Source organism: Phodopus roborovskii, unplaced genomic scaffold, assembly GCF_943737965.1.
Source record: "Phodopus roborovskii unplaced genomic scaffold, PHOROB, whole genome shotgun sequence".
Lineage (NCBI taxonomy): Eukaryota > Metazoa > Chordata > Mammalia > Rodentia > Cricetidae > Phodopus > Phodopus roborovskii.
In genome coordinates this window covers 25,541,394-25,567,400 of record NW_026126407.1, presented here as the reverse complement: position 1 = coordinate 25,567,400, position 26,007 = coordinate 25,541,394, and the positions used below count along the sequence as shown (strand labels likewise).

The 26,007-nt window shown below is 43.4% G+C and overlaps 1 protein-coding gene across 1 annotated transcript in view; it reads right to left on the bottom strand.

The window, feature by feature from the left end:
- Nucleotides 1–1,014: 1,014 nt before the first annotated feature.
- The window catches only part of Cdc42se2 (CDC42 small effector 2), a 79,458-nt gene continuing 54,465 nt past the window's right edge, over nt 1,015–26,007 (bottom strand). The window contains exons 3-5 of the mRNA XM_051181606.1: nt 7,663–7,764; nt 3,640–3,755; nt 1,015–3,220 (exon numbers count right to left, since the gene is read on the bottom strand). Coding sequence (XP_051037563.1) covers nt 3,657–3,755; nt 7,663–7,764 — 201 coding nt within the window. The 3' untranslated portion in view covers nt 1,015–3,220; nt 3,640–3,656. The remainder of the gene's footprint in view (nt 3,221–3,639; nt 3,756–7,662; nt 7,765–26,007) is intronic.

The window sequence follows — 26,007 nt, the reverse complement described above, 5'->3', positions numbered from 1 at the left end:
TTAGGTCATGTGGTCAAGAGCTGGAATTGGATTTTGTTCTGGTTTTACTTTTTAAAATCAGACTTGTGGGGTAAGGGTGGGCAAAAAAAATGGTGTGTATGTGGAGGTCAGAGGACGATTTGGACCAGTCTCACTCTCATGTCTACTATCGCTCGGGACATCAGCTTTGCCTGCTGATCCAACTTGCCACTGAAAAGAACTTCATTTGAAGTCAACTTTCTTCCAGTATCTTTGGACATAAAAGACAAGTTATCAAAGCTTGTTGACAAATATTTCTTTAAAAATCTTCTGACTTTTTTATTTATAGGATTCCGAGTGGCAGCTCTAAGACCAACTGACCCACCCACGTTTGGCCCCTGCGGGGGTCTCTCATGAATGGAGTGGTAAGTTCTAATACTTACTCTTCTACATCAGAAGTTAAAATGGCACTGTGGTCCTGTCCTCCGTATCACAGGGCACTTAGCCAGCTTGCTAGTTCCTCCCACCAGATTCACTGTCACCCTTCCATCAGCCATGGAGTCAAGTGTCCCATAGGGAACCATCAGCCAAATGTGACTCCAACAGGGTGCTCTACACTGCTGCTGGAGATGTGAGTCCAGGTAACAGCTGTTCTCTGACATGTTCTGGCTGACAATAGGCATTTGTTATCACTCAGAGACTGAGGCAGGAGGATTAGTTGGCCTAGGAGTTTGAGGTAACCTGGTCTATAAAGTAAGTTCAAAGCCAGCAAAGACTACATAGTGAGGCCTGTCTTAAAAAGATTTAGGCACAGGGTGGGGAGATGAATTACAAACTTTGAACTCTTTTTGCAACAGTCTTGCAGGCTCGAAATGAGGCTTAACACACAGTCCTCCTGCCACAGCCTCTCAGACTACAGGAATGTACCACTGTGTCCAGCTTATATTTATTATTACTCAACCAAAGCCCTCTAAGTTTTCACCCCGGGCTGTCACTGAACAGGTAGTAATGCTAGAAGATTCTCTCTAAAATTTCACTAAAAGGAAAAATCCAAACCAGGACTAAAAGAAAACATTTATTGAATCAAAATCAATACTTTCTTTTTAATATCTACAAGCCAACAGTGAGCTCACTTTATTCAAGAATGAACACAATGTACAAAAAAAGTATGCTTATATTATAAAAATACGTCCATCTTCTCTTGCGGTGCCGAGCAGAAGTGACTGAACAGATCAAGGCAAACCGCTCTACACCAACAGCTCTATTTAACCATAGGGAAGCTAATGGACAAACCTCCCAGGCCCACTGGAGAAGTTGTGCCCAGCATGTTGTTGCTACCAGAATCCACATGTACAACCTGCTGTGTCTCTGGCTTACTAGTTGTTACCGTGTATTTCAGAAAAGTATTAACAATATAATAAATTCTGGGTACAAAATCCTATTAGCTCCAATTTAAAAATGAGATGTGTTACTATGAGGAAACAAACAAGTTCCCAAGATTTACAATCCCCCGTAGGGAGGTGGGAAGTTTGCCTCCCTGCATCCTTGCCAGCATCCTTAAGCCTCCAAAAAAAAAAAACCATCATGTACAAGGTTAGTTACTGTGTACATTTTCTTAACGTTACTGGAACCTTCTGTGTACAGTGTCTCACTGTGCTGAGAAGAGGTCTGACTGAGGCAGCTGTAGGGCCATCACAGGCTCCGGGAGCCTTTGGTTTATTAATGACTGGCCTTGGAGCAGCAGAGTGAAGGGGGAGGGGACAATGGCTCCCTGTGCTGTCCCATCCATCAGTGCTGAAGATGCCAAGAAATCCCTGTCTGTCATACAGAAAGAGTTTGCACACAGCTGGGCCCAAGCAGGAACCTCATCCTGGCTAAGCAGAATGACAAACTCAAGAGTGCAGTGTCCACATGGTGAATTAAAGACAGTGAATTAAATGTTTCTCCACAGATTTTCTTTGTGCTCAGGATTGACACCTATGAACGGTAAGAATTGCAAAATCAAAGGACCAGGCCATCCAGTGTTCCACCCTACTGGTAAACTAAGACCAGAGGAAATACAAGGAAATCTTTCAGCTTGGCCTGCACTGGCCCACTGACTCTTCAGTCGGTATTCTCAGGACAGCAGCAGTGCTGGACAGGGACAGATGAAGAAGGCAGAAGGTAGAAAAATGATCACAGTTTCTCTGGACGAGGACCTAACTGCCTTCAGTACTCTAACTTCAGTTAAGCTCACCTTCCAGATGAATGCTAAGCTGCAGCAGCATGTGGACTACAGGGCCCAGCCACCTGCACTCAGAGGAACAGAACGGGACCTGAGCAAAGGCCTCTTGCTGACCACAGAGAGTCATTGAGGGCTGCTCCGTCAGTGAGTCAGCCAGGCAGCAGGTTGCTGTTGGAAGCTGCCATGGCCTCCATAGTAAGTGGAACACTGGAAGGCCAAGGGCTCTGCAAGCCAAAGCTGATACAGAGGCCAAAATTTAAAACAAAACAGAGACAGTACACGAAGAGTGAAGAGCTAACAGGACGACCACACTGAGAAACTGGATGGGCTTCACCACAACACTCAGATACATAACCAACCATCTGTTCACAATCACAGGTCCTTACTCGAAAAATAAATACATTGAACATTTACAGCCACTCGACTGCCTCTGGAACACAGGCTTTCTGTCACTGCTCTGATCAAGCCAGGCCCTAACTTTGATTATCTGCAAAGAGCGTCCTCCAGGAGAGCAGCATCCTCAAGGCCAGTGTCTGGCCTCCCGTGGGAGCCTCTGGGCAGCACCATGGAGCGTGCAGACATACACTCAAGTTTCCAACAGATGAAAAGGACTATTGTGCTTATGGGTCTCACACCTTCAAAATAGACATAATTGGTGGCAGTAACTACAGACCTCTGCTCACCTGTAAAATCATAAGGCAGAAGGACCAGAGGCGCAATGAAAGGGTTAAAATGGGAAAATTACAAAAACAATACAGTGCTAGCAGTCACAAAAACCATGCTAAGATCCGATTGATGTGGGTTAGACATTGAAAATTCAGCTACTTCCAAAGAACTCTGTCAGAGTGCCAGGCATGCATGCCGATGACGACAAGGCAGGTCGGACTGGCGCCGCCTTCCTGGAGCAGGAACGTCTTGCTGGAGATCACAGGGGTGAACAGGTTGCCGCCACACTTCTTTTTATAATTAAAATAAAAATCCAATCACAAGACAAAAATATTATAGAACTGTGGACAGAGAAAATGCAGAAATTCTGACCTATAAAAACCAAAAGAAAAAATTCAGTTATTACTTTTTAGGGTTTTTGTTTTGTTTTATACCAGAGTCTCTCTACATAGCCCTGGCTGTCCTAGAACTCACAGAAATCCACCACTGCCTTCCTAAGTGCTGGGATTAAAGGCATGTGCCACCTGCCCAAAAATGGAAATCCCTCTTAGGTAAATCCTTCTATTAAGTAGCCTTTATTTTTCACTGACTTATGTATAAACTACTTCACTGCTCCTGAGGCTGACGCCTCCTCCCTACCCAGACGCTGCCTGCCCCTCAAGGCCTTCCAATGAGGAGATAGCATGGCATTTAAACCTAAAATGAAGCATGAGCCCAGGCCACAAAGAAAGGTCATCTGATTAAGTTAGCAGTTGTTTACACCTCAAGACGTTAAACTCCGAGGTACTTACATGTGATGGGACCAGGGCTATCCTGCTTTCGTGTCCACAAGCTGCATCTGCACGCTGGCAGCCATGCCACCTCCATAGCCTCCTTTGGACTGCATTTGGTTCTGAATGGAGCTGACCTAAAACAGACAGGAACGGACAGAAGCTTAGCAGGGTCAGGTGGTGCATGAGAGATTGATCTCCCTGCTGTCTTCACGACATGTGTGCAGGGAAAGCACGAACTTTTTTTTTTTAAATAGATTGATTGATTTATTGTGTATACAGTGGTCCGCCTGCAGGCCAGAAGAGGGCACCACTGAGCCATCTCTCTAGTCCACACACTCATTCTTAAACACCTTAACTTTTATGGGGTGCAGTGCAAACGGTGAGGCCAGTATTGAACAATTTGTTCAAGTTTTGTTTGTTTGTTTGTTTTCTGTTTTCCCTCAAGCAAGGCCTTGAACTTGTGGTCATACTGCCTGAGCCTCCCGCATGTGCCTCCTCATCCTGATGCACAATCCTATTAGACAGTGGAGGTGGCTAAGATCCCACAGACACACTGTAAGCCATGCTCCAGGGGACTTGAGCTGTAGGAGCAAGTGCACATACCATCTTTCGGTTTGTTGTCCGCATTTCAACAGAGTTCCTGCAAATTAGAAACATTCTGGAAGCAGAGTGAGTCAGGTCACACTGCTGGAAGGAGGAACCCAAACAGGAAGCTCGGAGGTGGAAGCTCGGAGGTGGAAGCTCGGAGGTGGAAGCTCGGAGGTGATGCCCAGTGATGACCCAACCACATACTGGTGGGGCCCCTTAAAGGGTCACATCCCAGAGCTGAGACTTGGGGGAAGAGCAGGGGATGGATGCATGGACCATGTTCATAAATGTATTTACTGAGTGCTACTGAGCACTTACTGCGACATAAAGTAAGGAAGAATGGGCCCTTCTCACTGGTGATGATGCTTAAGTTATTTCTGGAGAAAGAGGTTTAAATATACTAGAAGAGACATATGGGTGCTTAAGGATGCACCTTCCAGAGTCTACTTTCATTACTCTGGGACACTGACTCACTCCAATGGCATTGCACACACTACCACCAAACACCTGTATTCACAATTGACAGCTGCTTCAGAGAAGTATGCACACACAGTCTTTATGCTATCGGGCATGAGCCCCATCCATGTCCCTTTGTGACCTCAGCCCTGATGGTAAAGTCTACAGTCGACATGCACACAGGCTCTGTGTGCTCCAGGCTCACCCGCTCAGCACTTGAGAACTCATAAAGCCACACAAGTCTTTAAAAAAACAAAAAACAAAAAAAAAAACTGTGTGTGTTTCCTCAAGCAAAACAAATAATTCTGCAGTGCCAAACTGAAGGGTCAAGGTTTTCTGATAAGCGAACTATCAGTGCTGACAGCAGTCACATGACTGCAGGTGTACAGTGTTTAAAACTACTACTAAAGGCTCACAGAGCTCCTTCTGGCAAGAAGGTGAAAGTAAAAAGTAAACTTGCAGGTGTGGCAGTTCATGCCTGTAAACACAGCACCAATGAATCAGAAGTAAGTCAGAGCTGCAGAGAGACCTCAGTGGTTAAGAGCACTGGCTGCTCTTCCAGAGGACCTGGGCTCAATTCCCAGCACCCACATGGTGCTGTTCCAGGGGATCAGACAACCAATGCAAAATAAATATGTGTAGTGTGTGTGTGTGTAGTAAGTCAACAAAGCAGCCTTGGAAAGAGCTGAGAATTCAGTGGGGGCCATCAGTGCTGCAGGGCAGGCAGGCACCTTACACAAGGGCCTGTTCCTAATGACAGCTGCCCCAGTCCAGAACACAGATGGGGTAGGAATGTCTCTCTGGATAAACAACATTTCTATTCCGTCACTATTCTGACACAGGAAAACCATTTCTCTCATAGCAGGTTTATGTAAGTGGGAACTATCAGCAAGAACTCAGCATTCTACGGGGGAGCAGCAGGGTCATCCAATGAAATCACTACCAAAAAGGGACATCTTGGTTCTACAGAAAGTATGTCAGTCCTAGAGAAGACTCCAGTGGCTCGGAGAGCAGGACCAGCCACCACCTGATGCTGTCAGCCCAAGAGGGTCCACCCCAGCTAGGGTGAGCAGCAGACCGCACACTAACAGTAAGATGCTAAGCACAGAATTAAAGAAACTTCTCAACTGTGCACAAATAAAAGTTACAAGCTTTACCAAATACCACAAGCTAGATTCAATCTTAAGTAGCCAAGTCATGTGCCAGCACCCACCAGCCTAAAGCAGGAGCCCAAGTTCAAGACCGTCTTGGTCTCCATCTTTAGAAAGATCAAATCTGAAGTGAAGATATTCACTGACAAGAAAGATAATACTGAATATATGATGAACGTGCAGTACCCGTTCTATAACCAGATTGCAATAAGCACACTAACTAGAGAGGGCTCAGAGCCCCTTGCTGTCTTCACCCTATGACACTCAACAACACAGCCAATGAAACAAGCCCTTCCACAGACTGAAAGCAGGAGTGACAAATGGCTCCCTTGTTTTCTAGTCACTGAGGGAACAGTGGGTTCAAGTGGCCCAGATACTCATTACCCACTCTAAACCCAGCTCTGTTGATTCTGGCTAGGGAGTTTGGACAAAATTGTGGTAGACTGAAAGAAAACAGCCCCATAGGCTCACAGGCAGTGGCACTGTTAGGAAGTGTGTCACTGGGGGGGTGGGCTTTGAGGGCTCTGATGCTCAAGCCTCCTCTGTGTTTCTCTTCCTGCTGCCTGCAGATCCAGATGCAGAATTCTCAGCTCCCCCTCCAACACCACGTCTGCCTGCACGCCACCATGCTACCCGCCATGATGATAATGGACTAAACCTCTGAACTGTAAGCAAGCCACCCCAATTAAATGATGAGTTGCTGTAGTCATGGTGTCTCTTTACAGCAATAGAAACCCTAAGACAACAATTGTCTAATTCTGTGTCTACAACAGTATCAGTGCAGTGAGACCTGGGGTCACGAGGCATCATGTTTCCTTAGGAGCAAAAGGAGTCTGGTTCTAGAAGTGCCCTCCTTTGGTATCCTTAGATGAACACTACAGAAGAAGCCAGGTGAACAAACGAACAAACAATAGAATGAACCCAAGGTCTACACTGGCATCTGGCACGATCCTCCTTCCTTATTTCAGGTACTTTATAACCAACTGCTCAATATGGCAAATGTCTACTGCCCTGCCCTAAAGGGGTGCGTGCAAACCCCAACTACCTGATTAGCAGGAAAGAGCTGAAGTAGCATTCTAATGTCTTTCTTCAGGGAAATAAGAAGCAGACTCAGCAGACAGATGTGGGGCTGGAGAGGCAGCTCAGTGGTCAAGAGTGACGTGGTTCTTGCAGAGGTCCAAGGTTCAGTTCCTAGCACCCAGCTACATCAGGTGGCTCACAACCTCCTATATTCCAATGTGAGGGGATCACACTCCCGCCTTCTGGCCTCTGCACATGTGTGACACAAGCACACAAAATAACTAAATCTTAAAAAAAAAAAAAAAAAAAGAGTATGTGAAAAGTACTTCACTACAAGAGGGTAACTATCCATTAGTATGTATATATGTATTTATTTGGCATAGTCAGGGTGTCTATGTAGACCAGGCTGGCCTTGAACCAGAGGTCCTCCTCCTGAGTAGTGGGATTAAACACTGTGCCTGGTTTAAATTCTGATTTCAAAGGTCATCTGCAAATACCATGGTGGGAACATTAGAAGCAACTGTTAATTAACCTACTGAGTGTCTGCTCTGCTTGAAGAGGTCTGACTTACATTAAGATCTGTATTGTATCTAGTAGCATGTTTTAACACAGTGTCGATAATGTACAAATAACTGCTAGAAGATATTGCTTAGGGAGTAACAGCAGGAAAGGTCTGTGCAGACACAGTGTTTTGGTTCTTTTACCGACCCAAGACTGGTACAATCTCATTCAGAACTCATTAGACATATAACAAGTGTAAACAGAACATTTTAAAGGTTTGAGTCTGTCAAGGTTCCGCTGGGCCGCATCCCACCAACACACTTACTGAGTTCATCCCACTAAACAGGTCTCCAGATCCTACGTGAGCTGTGTGCACAAAGTTGGTTGGCTCTCCAATCATACTTCGGTCAATCCGCCGTCGCCTTTTCTAAAACATGAGAAATAATGTGTTGAGAAGAGAAAATGGTCTTATCCTTCCACGGTAGTCTGAAAATCCAATTCTCATACTTTAATATCTCTTTGAAACAAACATCAAAAATCTATAGAGGATGAGTAGTCAAGATGGCTTAAGCAGTATAAAAAAAAAAAAAAACAAAACAAAAAAAAAAAAACCAACTTGCCATGCAAGTCCCAAAACCCATGCATGGAGTCCACAGTGGAAAGACACCTATCATGATGCTGTGGTGTATGCAGCCACACAACTACAGTTTCATCTGAAGGAACATCTGAGCATTTTTAGCACAAAGCATTAATTAATAATAATAATAATAAAGCTAGCTGATGACACATACCTGCAACCCCAGCATTGAGGAGGCTGGCAAGGATCTTGGGTTTGAGGCCAGCCTGGGCTACACTGTAAGACCTTTCCAAAACAAAACTTAATTAAGACAGGGTCTCATGTGGTCCCCATGGACCTCCCACTCCTGATCATCCTGCCTCTCTTTCCCAAATTTTGAGATTAGAGGTATTCACTGCCATGACTAGTTAAAAGAAAAATAGATGTCTGAGGAAATATTTTACCCGACTGAAACACTACACATATAAACACGGGACATTATATAACACCATTATTGTGTATGTTTATGTCAAAATAACTTACAAGACAAATGTAAAATTACCTTCATCATCAGGCAAGAACATGTGTGATTGACCACAGTACTCTTGATTTTAATAGGACTTTCTAGCCCAGGAACAGTGCGAGAACAGTGGTTCTGAGCCTTCGTGTTGCTCATAGAGCTTCTGCTCATGTGTGCACGGATGCTCACTTGCTCACTGTGTGTTCCATCAGCCTGTGCTCATGTGAAGGTCAGAGGCTGACACTGTCTTCCTCACTCTTTTTTAAAAGTTTTTAAAAAATGTTTTTTAAGATTTATTCTGAGAACTTTGTGTGCATGCCTTATATTGATCGAACTCACTACTATCACCCTCCCTTAGTCCTCCCCCACCACCACTGAGCCCATTACCCCCCCCCCAAAAAACCCTTCTTGCTCTGGCTTTCATGTCCTTTTTTAATGATCCACTGAATTTAGAAGCGTGGTGGTGGGCTTTCTTTCATACCTTTTTTTCACAATTCCATATTTATATAAACAGAATTTATAGACACTACCCATTAATTCCCTCTCACTCTCTGGCTTAGATGGTTTTGTGTGTGTGTGTGTTTTGAGACAGGCTCTCTTTACATAGTATAGCCAGGCTGTCCTGAAACTTTCACTATGTAAACCAGGCTGGCCTTAAGCTCAGAGATCCACCAGCCTCCCCAATGTCGGGATTAAAGGCCTTCACCAACAAGTCCAGCCTAACTTTGTTTTTGAGACAAGGGCTCTCGCTGGACCTGGAACTCACTTGACTGGCTAAGTGGGCTGGTCAGCTTCAAGGGTCTTCTCTATTCTTTCCCTTGGGTTTACAGATACGCATGGCTTTTTGTGTGGGTGCTAGAAATCCAAACATAGATAATAGGGCTGGCAAGATGGCTCAGCAGGTAAAAACACTGGCTGCTCTTGCAGAGGACCTGGGTTCTATTCCCAGCATCCACTGACAGCTCATACCTGTCTGTAATTTCAGTTTCTGGGGCTCCATCCCCTCTTTTGGCCCCCTCAGGAACCTGTACACACAAGGTACAAGTTACACATGTAAACAAAAAACCCGCATACATGAAACAAACTTCTCTGCACAGCAAGCACTCTTGCTGTCTGAGTCTTAGCAAGTGGAGGCCACTTGACTTAGCAGCTACAGCTCCAGACCAGAGGTCTTCTTTTACAGTAGCAGCTACAGTAAGGGTAATAATAATTATCACTATTATTGGGGAGGCCTGTGCCTGGGCTCACCTGTGGAGATCAGAGGACAACTGTGGACTCTGTTCTGTCTTTCCACTCTATATGGGTCCTAGGGATTGAGCTCAGGTCACTGGGCCTGTATGGCAAGAACTGTGACCCACTAGGCCATTTTTCTCCCTGGTCCTTGTAATGGCTTTTCAAGAGCTCACTCGGTAGATGTCACTGACTGATACGTGTTTAAGCTTCTGTGAGCACTTGCAGTGGGTCCACACTGTCACCTGTGTCTTTTTCTGTACTGAAACAGGTCTCATCTCACATAGTCCTGGCTATCCTGGAACTCCCTATGTAGATCAGGGGAGAGATTACACAGAGCCTGGAACTCAAGACATCCTCCTGGCTCAGCCTCCCAAATTCTGGGATTAAAAGTGTGCACGACCACACCCCAGGTCATGTGGGCTTTATTTCTCTAAATTTAACCCCCAGGCCTGTAGTAAGAGTCTCCTTACTTGAGATTTAGATTTAAAAGGTATCAGAAAACCCTACTTCCTATTTCCTCCTTGTCTCCTAGTCCCTCCTATCTTCCTTTCCTATTGGCCAACAGTGCTTTATTCATTAACCAGTATGAAAAACATATACAGAATGACTTCTCCCATCACACAATCACAAGGAGAAGAGGACAGCACCTGTATCCCCTGGTGCAGTAGACCTGCAGGACTGGGGCCATCTCCCAGGGTTTCACAGGAACCACACTTGTAAGAGCAACTGCCTCTACTGTGAGGGTGGCCAGCCAGCCAGAGACCTGGCATACATACTCTGGAGTCACTTGCCAGGCATCCCTAGGTTCTACCATCCTAGCTCTGAAGACCCTCTCCATGCCCACCCATAACTTGTGGTGCTTGGGAGGGATTACACACTGCCCACAGCCCCACACCAGGTGACTCACTCCAACTGCTAGGTGACACACAGCAACTGTAGTACTACCCTCCAGCCCATGGGAGTCCTAGGAGAGGATGTGCAAACACATTCCAAAGGGTCACTCTCCCACAAAAGCAAAGGTGGGAAGCCTCCAGGACACTTTTCACAAAGGTACATGTCTGTCCACACAGAGTCCTAAGACATTGTGGAAGAGGGTTGGGGAACAAGCACACTAGCCCACACTCAACACAGTGAGCATAGCCCATCCTCTGAGAAGTCCCTTCTCCATGTAACCTCTGATCTACTCTCATCATGTGTCTGTTGGGGTTTCCTGTAGGCCATGTAAAAGGACTCCTATAGTGTGTGCTTTCCTTCACCCAGTGCAGTAATTTTGGGAATGGTGACTGATACAGCATATACCAATAGTTACTCCTCCTTAATCATAGAACTCTGCAACAAATCAAACTAAATCCTTACTACACCACATCTCAGTCAACTGATTTTCCCCCCATAAATACACTTTTAAAGTTACAGAGTGGATGAAGAAGTATGTTTTTATAGTTGTACAGAGTTCATGAAGGCAAGACTTAAAAGGTAGCAAGACCTGTGTTTACTCCATTACTGAAGCTCTAACTATGATGCAGAAATTCCATGGAAAGAGACATTTGCCTAATCACCTCTACTGTAGCACAACTGTTCATGTCTGTGCCTCTAACCCCTGACCTTATGCAGAATGAAAAGCACTTTAAGTATGGCAGGGATTATTTGGATGGCTGGCAGCTCATGAAGTGCTCTTTCAGAGCCAAGAGTTCCAGGAAACACAGTGACTACTCAATGTCCACACGGTGGGGCTGAGAGCTACCTCTCAAGCTTCCTGTTTGCTTTGCTGAGGCCCAGCTCTGGAATTCCCCTGGCTGCTGACAACTGCATCTGTGTTTGTCCTGAATTTTTAATACCGTGTACTTGAAAAGTGTGCTGTTCCTTTAAAACAAAGTTCACTTCATGCCTGAAAAATACTGTGTGTTTTTAGTAGTTGGTGGGTGTTCTTCTGTGTAGCCCTGGCTGGCCTGGAATTTGCAATCCTCCTGCCTCAGCCTCCTCAGTACACCTGGCTTTGTTGCTGTCAGCCCCACCCTCCCTCACATCTCTAGAGTCTAATAGCACAGAAAATCTTTCCCCCTATGGTCAGGTTTTCCTTGTAGAATGTGGACACGATGAAATCTCTCCTCTCTTTAATGGAAACATCCAATTCTGTCCTCTTTCCTGTGAAGAAAGCTAGGCCTCAGCTGGAATTTGTCGTGCATATTTTATTTAGTAACTAATTACTAACTGAACAAACCAGGCTGGCCTTGAACCTGTGGAGCCTCTCCACCTTACCCCTGGAAGCAGGAGAATGTCCCAACTATGTGTTTACTAAAAATGTTTTCTAAAATTATGCATGTTTGTGTATGAATGTATTTATAAATGTGTGTACGCAGGTACCCAGAGGATAGAAGAGGATGTGAGATCTCTTGGAACTGAGTTACAGGTCATTGTGAGTTGCCCAACTTGAGTGGTAGGAACTGAACTCAGATCCTCTGGAAGAACAGCCAGTACTCTTAACCAAATCAATCTATTATTAATTCTGGGTAACTGAACTCTAATACTCCTTAATTACCGAAAATGTGTGTGGTAAGCATTTCATTCTAAACTTTATCAGCCTGTTACTGATTTTTGTTTGTTTGTTTGTTCCCGAGACAGAGTTTCTCTGTGTAGCCCTGGCTGTCCTGGAACTCACTTTGTAGATGAGACTGACCTCACACTCAGAGATCTGCCTGCCCCTGTCTCTGAGTGCTGGGAGTAAAGATGTGCACCACCACCTGGCCCTGTTACTGATTTTAAAGGAATGAAATGCAAATTTTTTTCTTGCGTATCAAAGTCACATGAAAGCCAGAACTTGACCATAATAACCTCAAAGGCCTGATTCTCCATTCTTGCCTGTTCATAAAATTCAAAAATTAAAAAAAAAAAAAGTTAATTCCATGCTACTGGTGTTAGAGAAGCAACTTTACTTTGGCCATTAAAGAATTCATGACCAAGAAAGGCATAGACTTTCATGCCATCACTGCATAACAGAACTTGTAACTACAGACTGTCTTTTTCTAAATAAACACAACAATCTCCCAGATGTGGTCAGATGACTAACAAACAATAAGGTCTTTTGAGCAATGTTTTACTCATAAAAGCTGCCAGTTAACACGAGCTCTTCACATGGGCTGCAGATAGAGGACTGTGGTGTGACAGTGTGACATGGGCACAAGAAAAAATAAAGCTAGCTCTTATTTGCCAACTTTTTTTCTTTAATTATTTGAAAACAGTTGTTTTTCGTCTCATTCATCAGAAAAGGTTTTCTGACTTTCTTTCCATGGTGCTTGTGTCAATTGACAGAACAGACAAGGTGCGGCTGCACACACCAGTAATGCCAGTGCTTGGAGGATGAAGCAGGAAGATTTCAGGTTCCAGGACAGTCTAGGCTACACAGAAGCCCTGATTTGTTCCACAGTTCCCCAAAGGTAACTCTGTTTCTGAAATGTGCATTCAAGTCTATACCATAGAATATATCTATGGGGTGATGAGATATAGGAGGAAAATGCAAAAACTAATATTTATATTTTTCATTGTTTTTAAAGATTCAAGTCCTACTAATATTTAGCATACAAGGTTCCACGAGGCTTAAATGCATTGATTTCTGCAAAAACTATTGAAAACAATTGAAACTGAATCTACCAATGAAACAATGTACAGCTGCCTTTCAAAATGCCAGACTGACTGACTATGGTGAGGTGAATAAGACTGGTCCCAATAGGCTCATATATTTGAATGTCTAGTCATCGGGGAGTGGCACTACTGGAGAAGGACTAGGAGGTGTGGCCTTGCTGGGGAGAGTGTGTGGGGGAGGTTGGGGGGCCACGGGGGCAGGTGGTGCCTCTGAGATTTCAAAAGGCATGCTAGGCCTAGTTCCCTCATTCCCCTCACTCTCTACCTGCAGAGCAGGATGTTGCTCTCAGCTACTGCTCCAGTGAGTGCATGCAGCCAAGTTCCCCGCCATGATGTAAATGAACCGAACCATCCATATAACCATCTCTAAAACTAAGCAAGTCCCCAGTTAAATGCTTTCCTTTATAAAAGGTGGCCTTTGTCATATTGTCTCTTCCCTTCAATAAGTAGTGACAAAGACACTGGCTTTATGCTTCATATGCTATGGACAAAAGACTGGAAAAAATGAATTGGGGAATTATATTTCAAGAAATTTCTAATTTGTGTATCATCCTGAGATTCATAACCTCCTAACAGTCAAATATGCCAGTATTGTGCATATTGGAATTAGATAGCATAAGACTAAAATTCAATACAGGACACTAATATTCATTCAGTGATAACCTATGTCAAAGGAAAAAAAATAGAGAACAATGGAAGAACTGAGGAGGACACTCAGAGTCAACCTCTGGCACACACAAGAGTACATGCAAGTAAGCATGCACATGAGAACACACACACGCTTTGCAGTTTGGAATGTTGCTCAGCTGGTCAAGTGCTTGCCTAACACGCACAAAGCCCTGGATTGGATCCCCAGCACCACATAAAACCAAAAGGATCAAAAACCCAAAGTCACAGAGTTTAAAGCCAGCCTGGTTTAGATGAGACCAAGCCTATAAATAAATAAATGAATGAATGAATGAATGAATGAATGAATAAGCTTTTGCAGCATTAGTCTGCAAATGAAGACACATATCTGGTTTCATGAATCTATAGACTCAATGCAAATCTAATTGAAATCTCAGTAAGTCTTTTAGAAACCCCGACAGATCAACTTTGAAACTTGTATGGAAAATTCCACTAAGACTAGTCAAAACATAAATAAAAACAAAAGGATAGACCTGCCCTCCCAGAAACCAGGACAGTATAAAGTAGGAAAAAGAGACCGTAGCATTAGCATGATGCTGAGCTCATGAAAAACAGAAAGAACAGACACTGCATGTGACTCACACATGACATGTGGCCATAGATGATTATTTCCAAACATTTCAATACCTGCTGCTAACAAAGACACTATAAAGACACTTACGTAGCATGCCTACAATACATTACAATAGATCCATCTATGACAGACTACCAAATCAGGGGCTGCGTTCAGTGAGGTGGACAGAGAAGGACACAGGAAAGCACCCGTCATCCACAGGCATGTACACATACATGGGTGCACATTGTGTGTACAAACATGCAGCCAATAGTCTATATTCAGAATACTAAAAATATGCCTATGAATATGAAATACAGAAAAATCACACTAATATAGACACATCAAGATATGCTTAGCTTCATGCAGGAGATGTAGCTCAGTTGGCAGAGCACTTGCCTAGCATGAAAGCCAGGATCTAAGTGTGGGAGCTGACCTGTAATCCTAGCATTTGGGAGGTGGAGGCAGGAAGATCAAAGATCCAAGTCAGTGCTCAGTCTGGTGGTGAATGCTTCTGTTCCCAACACTCTGGAAGCAGGCAGATCTCTATGAGTTCAAGAGCAGCCTGGTCTACATATTGAGTTCCAGGACAGCCAGGGCAATATAGAGAGACCCTGTCAAACAAACAATCAAACAACAAAAAAAGCTCAAGATCATCTGTGGCTATATAGTAACTTTGAGGCTAGCCTGGGATACATGAGACCCCATTTCAAAAATAAAGAAGTGAGTTAGCAAGATGCTCAGTAGGTACAGACACTGCTGCCAAGCTTAAGGATCTGTGTTCAATACCCAGGACCCACATGGTAGAGAGGGAGAACTGACTCCCACAGCTGTTCTCTGACCTCCACTTTGTGTCATGGCACACTCATGACTCCCCAAAATAAATATATCATGAAATAACATTTTTAAAAATTAAGATAGGCCTGGGCATGTTGGGCAGTGATGGTGCATACCTTTAATTCCAGCACTTGGGAGGCAGAGGCAGGTGGATCTCTATGAGTTCAAGGCCACCCTGGTCAACAGAGTGAGTTCCAGGGCAGCCAAGGCTACACAGAGAAACCCTGCCTCTAAAAAATAAAAACAAACAAACAAAAAGTTAAGAAAGGGCTGAGTAGGTGGGTGGTGATGGCACACACCTTTGATCCCAACACTTGGGGAAACAGAGGCAGGCAGATCTCTTTTAAGTTCGAGGCCAGCAAAGTCTACAAAGTGAGTTCCAGGACAGCCAGGGCTATACAGAAAACCCTGTCTTGAAAAAAACAAGAGGGAGGGGCAGGTGGGCGGGCTAGGCAGTGGTGGTACATGCCTTTAATCCCAGCAGAGGCTGAAAGATCCTGGTCTACATAGCTAGTTCCAAGATAGGCAGGCCTACATAGAAAAAACCTGTCTCCAAAAAAAAAAAAAAAAAAAAAAAAAAAAAAAAAAAATTAAAGAAAAAGGGGGAGGGTGAGAAGTCAGGTAAAGCTTAACCTTGTTAGCAATCATAAGAAGCAAAGGAAGAGAAAACAGCAAGAACAATTTCCTTTTACCCATTAGACTATTAAACTAAAGTAAAAACATCATTAAATGAAGATCCTGTGACAGCCAAACTAGCCAGCATGCTACACTATAGGAGCTATGGGCACCAGAGTCATTTGCCACTGTCCTGTGAGACTGACTGTGCACACCCCCACAGCTCAGATTCCAACACACTAAAGAGCAAAGTAAATACAGACAGAACAAGAGCCAGTAGCTCAACCAAGGGAAAAATGTAAGGCAACCAGTCTGCCAACAAGACACCCATTCCATGCTGGCTATCCCTGGCTGCTGAGCATTGCTGAAATGATAATTCTACAGATTCACAAAACCAGAGAGGATTTGACTCTGTCTTTTAAATACTAATGCATTGATTAGTTTTTTTTTTTTTTTTTTTTAGCTGTAACCTATAACTTACTACTGCAAGACAGTTAGCTTGGGTTGGGGGAGGGGGGTGGAGGGGAGGCAGAGAGACCCTAATCTGAACTGGATCAGATCAACTTAAGAAAACACTCAAGGGTGAGACAGCAGCTGGTATCTACAAGCCAAATATTTAGGAAGCAGAAGCAGAAGGGTCAGGGCAACTTCCTGGCAAGCCATGACAGCACTACAGACTAGCCAAGGCCACACCAAGGGGTTCTCTCTTCAATCAGTTTGAAGGCTTTCTACTGCCTCTGACTCCCCTCCCCATCTTGTATCTCATCTGCATCTAGCTTTCCAACAGCTCCTAGTAGGTTAAGAGTATAAATAACAGGGTTGGATCATGAAAACCCATCTGCCCTCAGTTTTGTCGAGAGGCTTCCTAATTTCTCAAGGACCTGTAAATGAAGACAATGTCACACGTTCTCTGTACTTAACACCTGTACAAGAAATACATCCTACAGGAAAAAACACTTGCTCTCTAGTTTCTGTCTTTAAAAGATGAAAGGAATATTTAGCTCAGCCTTGGAGGCTTCCAAGGGTTGCTTGTCCCATCACCCTGGGACAACACATCACAGCAGCAACACAAAATACAGAAGCTGTCCTCTCTAGAGGAAAGAAGAAACCTTCTGAAGGCATCCTGCAGACTACTGAGGACTGTAGTGAGGTCAGACCTCAGGGTTCCAGCACCGCCCAGAGCTGAGAACAAGCCTGTAGCTGCAGATCCAAACTTGCTGGCACACACAGCCACCACTCAGGAGGTGGGCAGTTTTCAGTCTACCCTAAGTCTTTGGAATTTCAGGGTTCAACTGCACAATTATACTTAGTCAGTCCTCTTCAATGCCCTTCGGTAAGACAGGGACATCACCCATCTTAATTGATAAGGATAATTTTTTAAAGTAGTGTTTTGAGATTATTATAATTATGGTTATGTGTGAGATTACATGAATCAAGAACAGGCACTTCTGATTTCAGTGAAGTCTGAGGGCCTCAGCAGCCGCTCTGCTGCTTCACATGGCGCCTGAAATCGCAAATGCTCTCAGCTGCACCAAAGGCAGAGCACCCAAGGCCCAGCAGTCCATCACAACAACCCCATTTCTCCAACCGCTTCCTTAAAGGTCCACCAACTCTCTTGCTTTGATGCCGGTGGCAGGTCTAGCAGTCATCTGCAGCCTCCTCCCACTTTGTATCATGGATTAAAACTGAACATCAGAGCAAAAACAAGACAAGAAAAAGCCAGTACACTGCACACTCAACTGCAGACAGCTGAGGAAATGCTGCTCCGTGTACATGGCTGGTCACCCCAACTACTCACAAAGTGTCTAAGTCTCCCACTAGCGCCTTGGCTCTAACATGCTACTGGTATTTTGTTGTTTTTGCTTTGTTTTGTTGTTTCACAAAGAATAAAATCCAAAGGTCTTTATGGCCTGCGACGAAGGCTAAAGGCTCTGGCCATCTCCTTGGCCTCACCCTACCAGTGGTCTCACGGCTCCCAGCACTGCCCTCATGGATGCCCTCCCACTCTGCACTCCTTTGCTTACTCCAGGCTCTTTGACTAAAGTCCACCTCGTGGGCATGGGTGCAGCTTACTCCCGTCGGCCCTTGCTTCTTATCTTCTTAGAGGCCTTCTCTGAACTTATTTAAATACATGTCCCAGTTTCTCCTACATCCCTTTCTTCTTTACAGTTTTCCTTTCTCACAAAGCAGTTCTCACCACATGACATCGTAAACACGTATCTACAGAATAAATATTTTTCCCACCAGAGTAAGCCCTTGAGAGCAGAAATGTCTGTTCCCTGCTGTGCCATCAGTACTTGGCTCATTCAGAAATTCCAAGGTGCTGTTAAGGCTCTAACACATCGAAACTGAACAAACCATATCATTGTCATATGGGGACATATGAAAGGGAAGGCATGCAGTTTAAACAAATGCGAGTTCCCTTAGAATCAATTTAATGCCTGAGAAGTCGTCAGTATTCTATTGCACAGTAACCGAAAAACTCAGTTCCCTCGAAAGCTGCTGATAGAACTTTTAAAATTGAATTACAAAGTGTAAGTGCTCAATTAAAAAACCTACAGCCAGCCAGGCATTGGTGTCGCACACCTTTAATCCCAGTACTCTGTGTAAAGCAGAGGCAGTTGGATCTCCGTGAGTTCGAGGCCAGCCTGGTCTACAGAGTGAGTTCCAGGACAGGCTTCAAAACAATACAGAGAAACCCTGTCTCGAAAAACCAAAAAAGATAAAAAAGATAAAAAAAGAAAAACCTACAGCCTTAGCACTACCTAACAGCAGCAACAGCATTTGTTCCACAGCTGGAAACACTATGCTACGTACTGCCCTGTGTTTACGTGAAGGACTACAGAAAACTGCTTCCTACTTTCTGTCCTGTGTGACTGACGTTCTTCCCTCTGCACTCATGGAGTGTGCAAATGCAGGGTAATAAAGGAGTGGGAGAGCTGGCATGTGGCACTGTACCCTAGCAAATGCTTGGGAAGGCTCTAAGAGGTGACCAAGCAACTTCAGAGAAGGCTTTGACACCGACCACATCAACAGCAAACACAGTCCTATGAAATTTACAAGGCAGTAAGATTATGACTGTGCTCGTTAAGTGTGTGCTTAAAGCCACCAGCAAAGTATTCTTCGACTACAGTGACCACATAGCCTGTTGTATATATTTTCTCAGAAAGTGAAGGTGGTTAAGGATTTCTGTGGAATAGTACACAGATAACTGCCATGCCAAAGATTACACACAGTCCATCTCTTGTAATTCCCAAGGCCTAGGCTCAAACAGTGTGCTCATTGGTTAAAGTGCTTGCCATGAAGTTTGGAACCCCAAGGGTGTACAACCACACCAGGCTCCTAGCGCAGTTCTTGACACCTACTATTTCCTCACAATATATAATCTTTTATTTTACTTTTTTTTTTTTTTTTTTCTTTTTAGGTAAGATCTTACCATAGAGCACTGACCAGCCCTAAACTTGCTTTGTAGATCAGGTTGGCCTCAAATTCATAGTGCTCCTCTAGCTTATGCCTAGCGGAGTGCTGGATTATAGGTGTGTGCCACCAAGTCCAAGAGTCCCCCCCCCCCTTTTTTTGACACTCTGAGCTATTCTCTGTGACAGTTCCAGAACCACAGTTTTCAGTTTGACACAACAGCCCCCATCCAAATCAAATAGGTACTTACAGGCTGAGGCTGCTCTGCAATACAGCAGTTGAAACACAACCAGAATTCACTCATGCTTTCACTCCAAGGCCTGAGCAAGCACCCCCAAGGCTCCAAGGCTCCAAGGCTCCAGGCAGGAAGCTCCTCAATGTTTGCCCTCAAAGTGAGGAATGTCGTCAAAATAATTTTATTTCACTGGGTCTCTGTCCTTGGAGTCTCAGGTAGATTAAAAGGAAAGTCTGATTGTTTCTTTTTATGTTTTCAGTTCCAAGTCAGCGGGAAGGAAAAGAACCAGTTTGATCCAGAGCTTGGAGCAGGTCTAGGAAGAGGAGGAAATGAAAGTGAGTAAACCATACTATCCTTGCAATCATTTAACATCTGTAATCAAATATGGGTGACTATTACCCAAAAAGCACATACTGAAAGTCAACAATTTCACAAACCCATTGACTTAACGAATTATTACTTTGAGTTATCACTTGACAATGAAGGGTCAATGTTGTAATAGTGAACATGGAATTTACACTGTAACTATAAACTATAAATTAGTTTAAAAGCATTGTATTTAAAAGTCACCAGTTAAAACATAATAGTTGTCATTCTTAAGATGATATCGTTTTCATGTTTCAATTGAGTCCTTTGTTGTCAGACAATCCACATTAACTAGAATCAATGAACTCTAGGAAAAGCAAGTACAGCATACCAGAAACCTTCAAGTGACCATCCGTCTGTCCACAGAAGCCGAATGCATTCTGCCGGCTTTCCTTCTGTGGATTCAGCTGTTAGGAGCCCTCCTCCACCCAAATAACTAGCACTGAGTGGAAGCACTGAACATCTCATAAGCAATCCCTGTCAGGCATGGACTTACTGCTGACTTCCAGCTGCTCAACTGCTGACTTGCGACAGACAAGAGAGGCAAAGGAGGGGGAGACAGGAAGGTTCCAGTCGTCCTTCAGACCAGTGTCACTTATGCACCGGTTTGCTGTGCTAAGGCCTCAAGTTCTATGAAATGGGCTCATACTCTTGGCAACCCACCATGCATATTAACTGAAGATGCCCGATCCTGGATGCACAAGTTGCAAACCAAGGAAGTCTTAGCAGTCAGCCAACCGCAACTGAGACAGTGGTGAGAAGCAGCAGCACAGATGGTAAAAATGGCTCACAGAGGCCTCACAGCAACTACAGTTATGTGACAGGTACACACGTGTACTGAGGACATCTGGCTGTTATCCGAACAAGAGAGAGGAGGAGCTATTCAATATGGCAGGCATCACAGGGCCTCCTTCAAGATGGAACTGGCATGAAGAAAGGATGAGCAGACCACACAAGGCAGAGTGGCAACCAGTGAAACCAATACATGAAGGCAGAGTTTGCAAGAAAAGGAAAGCTTGTGGACTGCAGAGATGGCTCAGTGGTTAAGAGCACTGACTGTCCTTCCAGAGGTCCTGGGTTCAATTCCCAGCAACCACATGGTGGCTCACAACCATCTATAATGAGATTTGGTACCTTCTTCTGGCCTGTAGGTCCACATGCTGGCAGAACATTGTGCACGTAATAAATTTTTTTAAGAGGTAAAGTTTAACAAGATAATGTGGAGCCGGGCAGTGGTAGCCACACCTTTAGTCCCAGTACTCAGAAGGTGGAGACAGGAGGATCTAAGTGAGCTCAAGGCCAGCTTGATCTACACAAAGAGCTCCAGGACAGCCAGAGTTGTTACACAGAGAAACCCTATCTCGGAACCATCCACCCCCCAAAAAAAAAAGAAAGAAAAAAAAAAAAGAAGCCTCATAAACTAATAAACATTGCCATCTATAATTCATTATCTCACCAGCCCAGAGAACCATAGAGACTAAATTAAAATTCTGCCCTTCTAAAATTGTAATATGTAAATGTAACATAAAATTCTCCTTTATTCCTGCCAATGTGACTACTTTAAAAAGTATTATCTTATATATCACGGGGTTAAGTATCCTTTACCCTAACTAGACACATTTTTTAAAAAATTCCTCCCTTTGTTTCTTCAAAGCAGGAATGTCCTTCTGTATATGTTTCTCTTATTGGTTGATGAATAAAAACACTGTTTAGCTAGTAGAGGCAGGAAGATAGGTGGGACTAGGAGATGAGGAGAATTCTGGGAAAGATAGGCAGAGAGGGAGATGCCATGAAGAGACAGGGAGGATAGGATACGCCAGGGGTTCTCTGATATAGAAATACATTATACAGAAGCAGCTAGAACCTACCTTCAAATATTAATTTCACATTTCAAGCAATTGTGTTTTGCCTTTAGTTGCTCGTTTTCACTGGCTACTCTATTTAACAAGCAGCTTCTTACTTTACCATCTATAATAACTGCCTATCAACCCACACTTCTCCAAATTCAAATTTTCAGTAAAGCTATCTCTTTTCATTCCCAATATTACTTTAAGAACTCACAGTAATGGATGGGAATGACACACACACCTTTATCCCAGCAATTAGGAGACTGAGGCAGGTGAATCTCTCTGAGTTCCAAGCCATGGGGGATGAGGGGGAAGGAGAAGGGAAAAAATTCATAATGCTTCTGCTCAAGAACAACTATCAAAACACAATTAATTGTGAACTACATATTTGTACAACACAACAACATGTTGGAATGTATTTTCAAACCAAGAGATGTTTGCAATCCCATAGGTTTTTATTTGTTAGGAAAACAATGAACCTTAAGATGTTTCCTAAGATGGATGCCTTGGGAAACATCCACCTTGCTTTCCTCATCAAACTGCATTTTCAGATTTGAGGTGTATAAACCTCAAATATTTAAGTACAAATATCCTCAAATAATATTGAATCTGTTGCAAAAAAAAAAATTCAACATTGCTATTATACTAATAGTCACTTTTATTTGAGCTGAAAGTTGATTAAAATATATTCATTTTCAAAATCTTGTACTTTTAAAGCCAAGTATTGTCATACTGAAGATAAGAGGATCAGGAATTCGAGGTCACCTTCAGCTACAAAGCAAGTCTGAGGCCAGCCTGGACTACATGAAACCCCTCAACAAAGTACAAAACAAACCCCTTACATTTAAACACACACACACACACACACACACACACACAACTATGCCCAGGGATGAAACCCCTCAACAAAGTACAAAACAAACCCCTTACATTTAAACACACACACACACACACACACACACACACACACACACACACAACTATGCCCAGGGAGCAGCATTCTAACAGCGACACAGCTCAGCACATTCCACACATAAGTCAACATCAGATTGGTCTACAGCATAAGAGGATCCTCCTAAGACCTCATCTCAGAGAAGGAATATCTGACCACAGTTAAGGAACTGGGGTACACTCAGTTTGTATAGCACTAAACTAAAGTCCAGCATTTAGAGTTTGAAATAAAGATATGTGGCATGTGCTGTGTTTAAAGCCAAGTTTAGACACTGTTGGTGCAAAGTGACATTCCTCTAGCTATCCAAAGACTTTCAGAAGTTTAAGTATTCCAGTAATTTTAGAAATGCCAGTACAGAGAATTGACAGGCCCTAGCACCCATTGGTTTTCTGTTATAAAACAGATGATGTGTTTCAGTTTCCAGATCTAAAATGAAGCTAAATTAGATGCTGTATATACAGGCACTACATACTGCACGCTCTTAGTTGTTATCAAAATTTTAAATGGCAAATACAAGAATAAAACAAGAATAACAGCTTTGCTTTTTTTTGAAAATGGGATGGCGCTATGTTGCCCAGATTAGTTCTGACTCCCTAGTCTCAAGTATTCTCCAGTCTCAGCCTCCTAGATAGCTCAGCCTACAAGTACACACTACTGTCTCACTGTAAATTAAGAAACAGCTTAGAAGTCTATCAAGAAGAAAAACAATTTTTTAAAAAGATTTATTTCAGTTTTGTTTATGTGTTTGTGTTGGGGCATGTACACACCCATGCAAATATCAGTGGAAGCCAGAAGAGGGTGTCAGACACCCTAGCTCTGTCGTTATTGGTGGGGGGAGTTATAAGCCACCTGATGTGGGAACAGAACTCAGATTTTCTTCAAGAACTATAAGCACCCTTGGCCACAGAGCCATCTCTCTAGCCCCAAGGGGTTAAAATGAATGAAAATGGCATATTCAGACAAAAGAACAATGAATCACAGCTTAATAGATGAGATGATTCTCAAAAAAAAATTGCCACAAATTTCAAAAACAGTTTAACAATTTTTATCTAGAGAAACAAAAATAGGTCAAAGTAAAATTCTTAACAGCCAGGAGGGTACCCCAGGGCAGGATTCCAAATGGGAAAAGCCACATACAAACTCCTGGAACACTGACACTGTTCTACACTCCCTCCCTCAGTTGGGCTGGAATGAAAGCCAAGCAAGCACTCCACCATGAGCTACAACCCCAGCCCTGCTCTAGCTCTTAAACCTGGGTGGTAGCTATAAAAATATTTGTTAAACAGTATACTTATGTAGCACACAAGTGTCTATCTATTTAGAGATTTATTTTTTAATTTAAAAATGTTATTATGTGTATAAGTATTTTGTCTGCATGTGTGTATGTATGCCATGTGCATGCCTGATGCCAACAGAGTCCAGAAAAGGGAAACTAGATACAAATGGCTGCAAGATGCCATGTGGGTGCTGAACCTGGGTCCTCTAGAAAAAATAGTAAATACTCTTAACCACTGAAGCAACTGTCCAGTCCATCTTCCTGTCCTCTTCCAGTGTCTGAGATGTACCTGGTGCCCATGGAAGCCAGAAGAAAGCTCCAGATTCTTGGGGCTGAAGTTACAGGTGGTTGTAAGCTACTAGACATGGCTGCTGGATCAAACTCAAGTCCTCTTTAAGAACACCAAGCATTCTCAACCACTGAGCCACCTAAGTATTTCTAAATGACCAGAAGTTTAAGTAAGATATAAATAAGAACAGTGAATGCTAATAATTAGCAGTTGGTCATAATGAACTGATAAGGATCAGGAATGAAAATGCAGAGAATCAAGTAAAAATAAATACCTTTACTACTGACACTGAAGAATTGGGTAAAATTAGAGAAGAAGGGTATCTAGATTCTACCAAATGCCAAAGTTGTTTCCTACACAATAACAAAACTGTTAATCAATAACAGGTATGATTTAATCAATAGTTATTCACAACAACATGAACATTAACTGTCCCACACTAGTTCTGTTTGCAGATTTTTTTTTTTTTTCATTATGTATGTAGGTGAGTGGGGATGCATGCTGTGTGGAAGTACATGTAGATGTCAGAGGGTAAGCTCAAGGGCCATTCCTCAGGTGCTATCTACTTTTGTGTGTTACGGGGTCTCAAACTGGCCTGGAATTTCCCCGGGCTAGGCTGGCTGGACAGCAAACCCCAGTACTAGGGTGCCTCCATGCCCACATATATATTTAAGGTTTACTTATTTTGTGTATAAGTATTTTACTTGAATGTATGTATGTGTACTACATGCCAGCCTGGTATCCACAGAGGCCATAGAGAGCATTGGATCCTCTGGGGTTGGAGTTACAGATGGTTGTGAGCCTCCATGTGGGTGCTGAGAACTGAACTTGGGTCCTAATGCTTGCACAGTAAATACTAGGCTGATGGAGCCATCTCCACAGCTCCTTGCTTTCAGTCTTGAAAAAGGGACTCACATGACCCAAGTGTCACTAACATCACCAAGTATGGCTTGGAACTTCTGACCCACTTCCTACATGCTAAGATTTCAGGAACGGAAACCATGCACAGCTGCAAATGAAATGACTCTTTGAAACTGATTTGTGACATCTCTTGGGGGAGCTTCAAGCTGTACTTATTAACAAATCTACTTCTGTGTGATTAGCCAAAACCCAAAGAAGCCTCTATTACTTCAACTAGTCTCAATAGGCAGAGAGAGGAAGGAGTACATGCAATTATGGAAACAGTATGTTTTCTCGTGTTTGAAATAACTAGTTAGACAGTAGTCTTTCCCACTGATTCATGTAAATGAATCACACAGACTATAATCTGTATTTAATGGGGCTGGAGAGATGACTTCAGTGGTTAAAAATGGTTTGTAGAGTTCAGTTCTTAGCTCACAACTGCTTGTGCCTCCAGCTCCAGGGGATCCAACACCCTCTTCTGGCCTATGTGGGCGCCATGTGCACACACACAAACAAAAAAATACATTTGAATTTTAAAAACTGAACTAAGTACATATGCAGACAAGTGTTTGTGAAGATAGTTTCCATTTCTTTGGGGAAGCATATAGGAAAGGAAATCCTACATCATATTTTAAGCATAGTAGTTTCTAAGAAACTGTCCATCACTTTTGCAAACTGGTTTTATCACTTTACCTTCCCACCAGTCAAGTGTGAGCTCCACACCCTGCCTACCATTCTCTTAGTCATT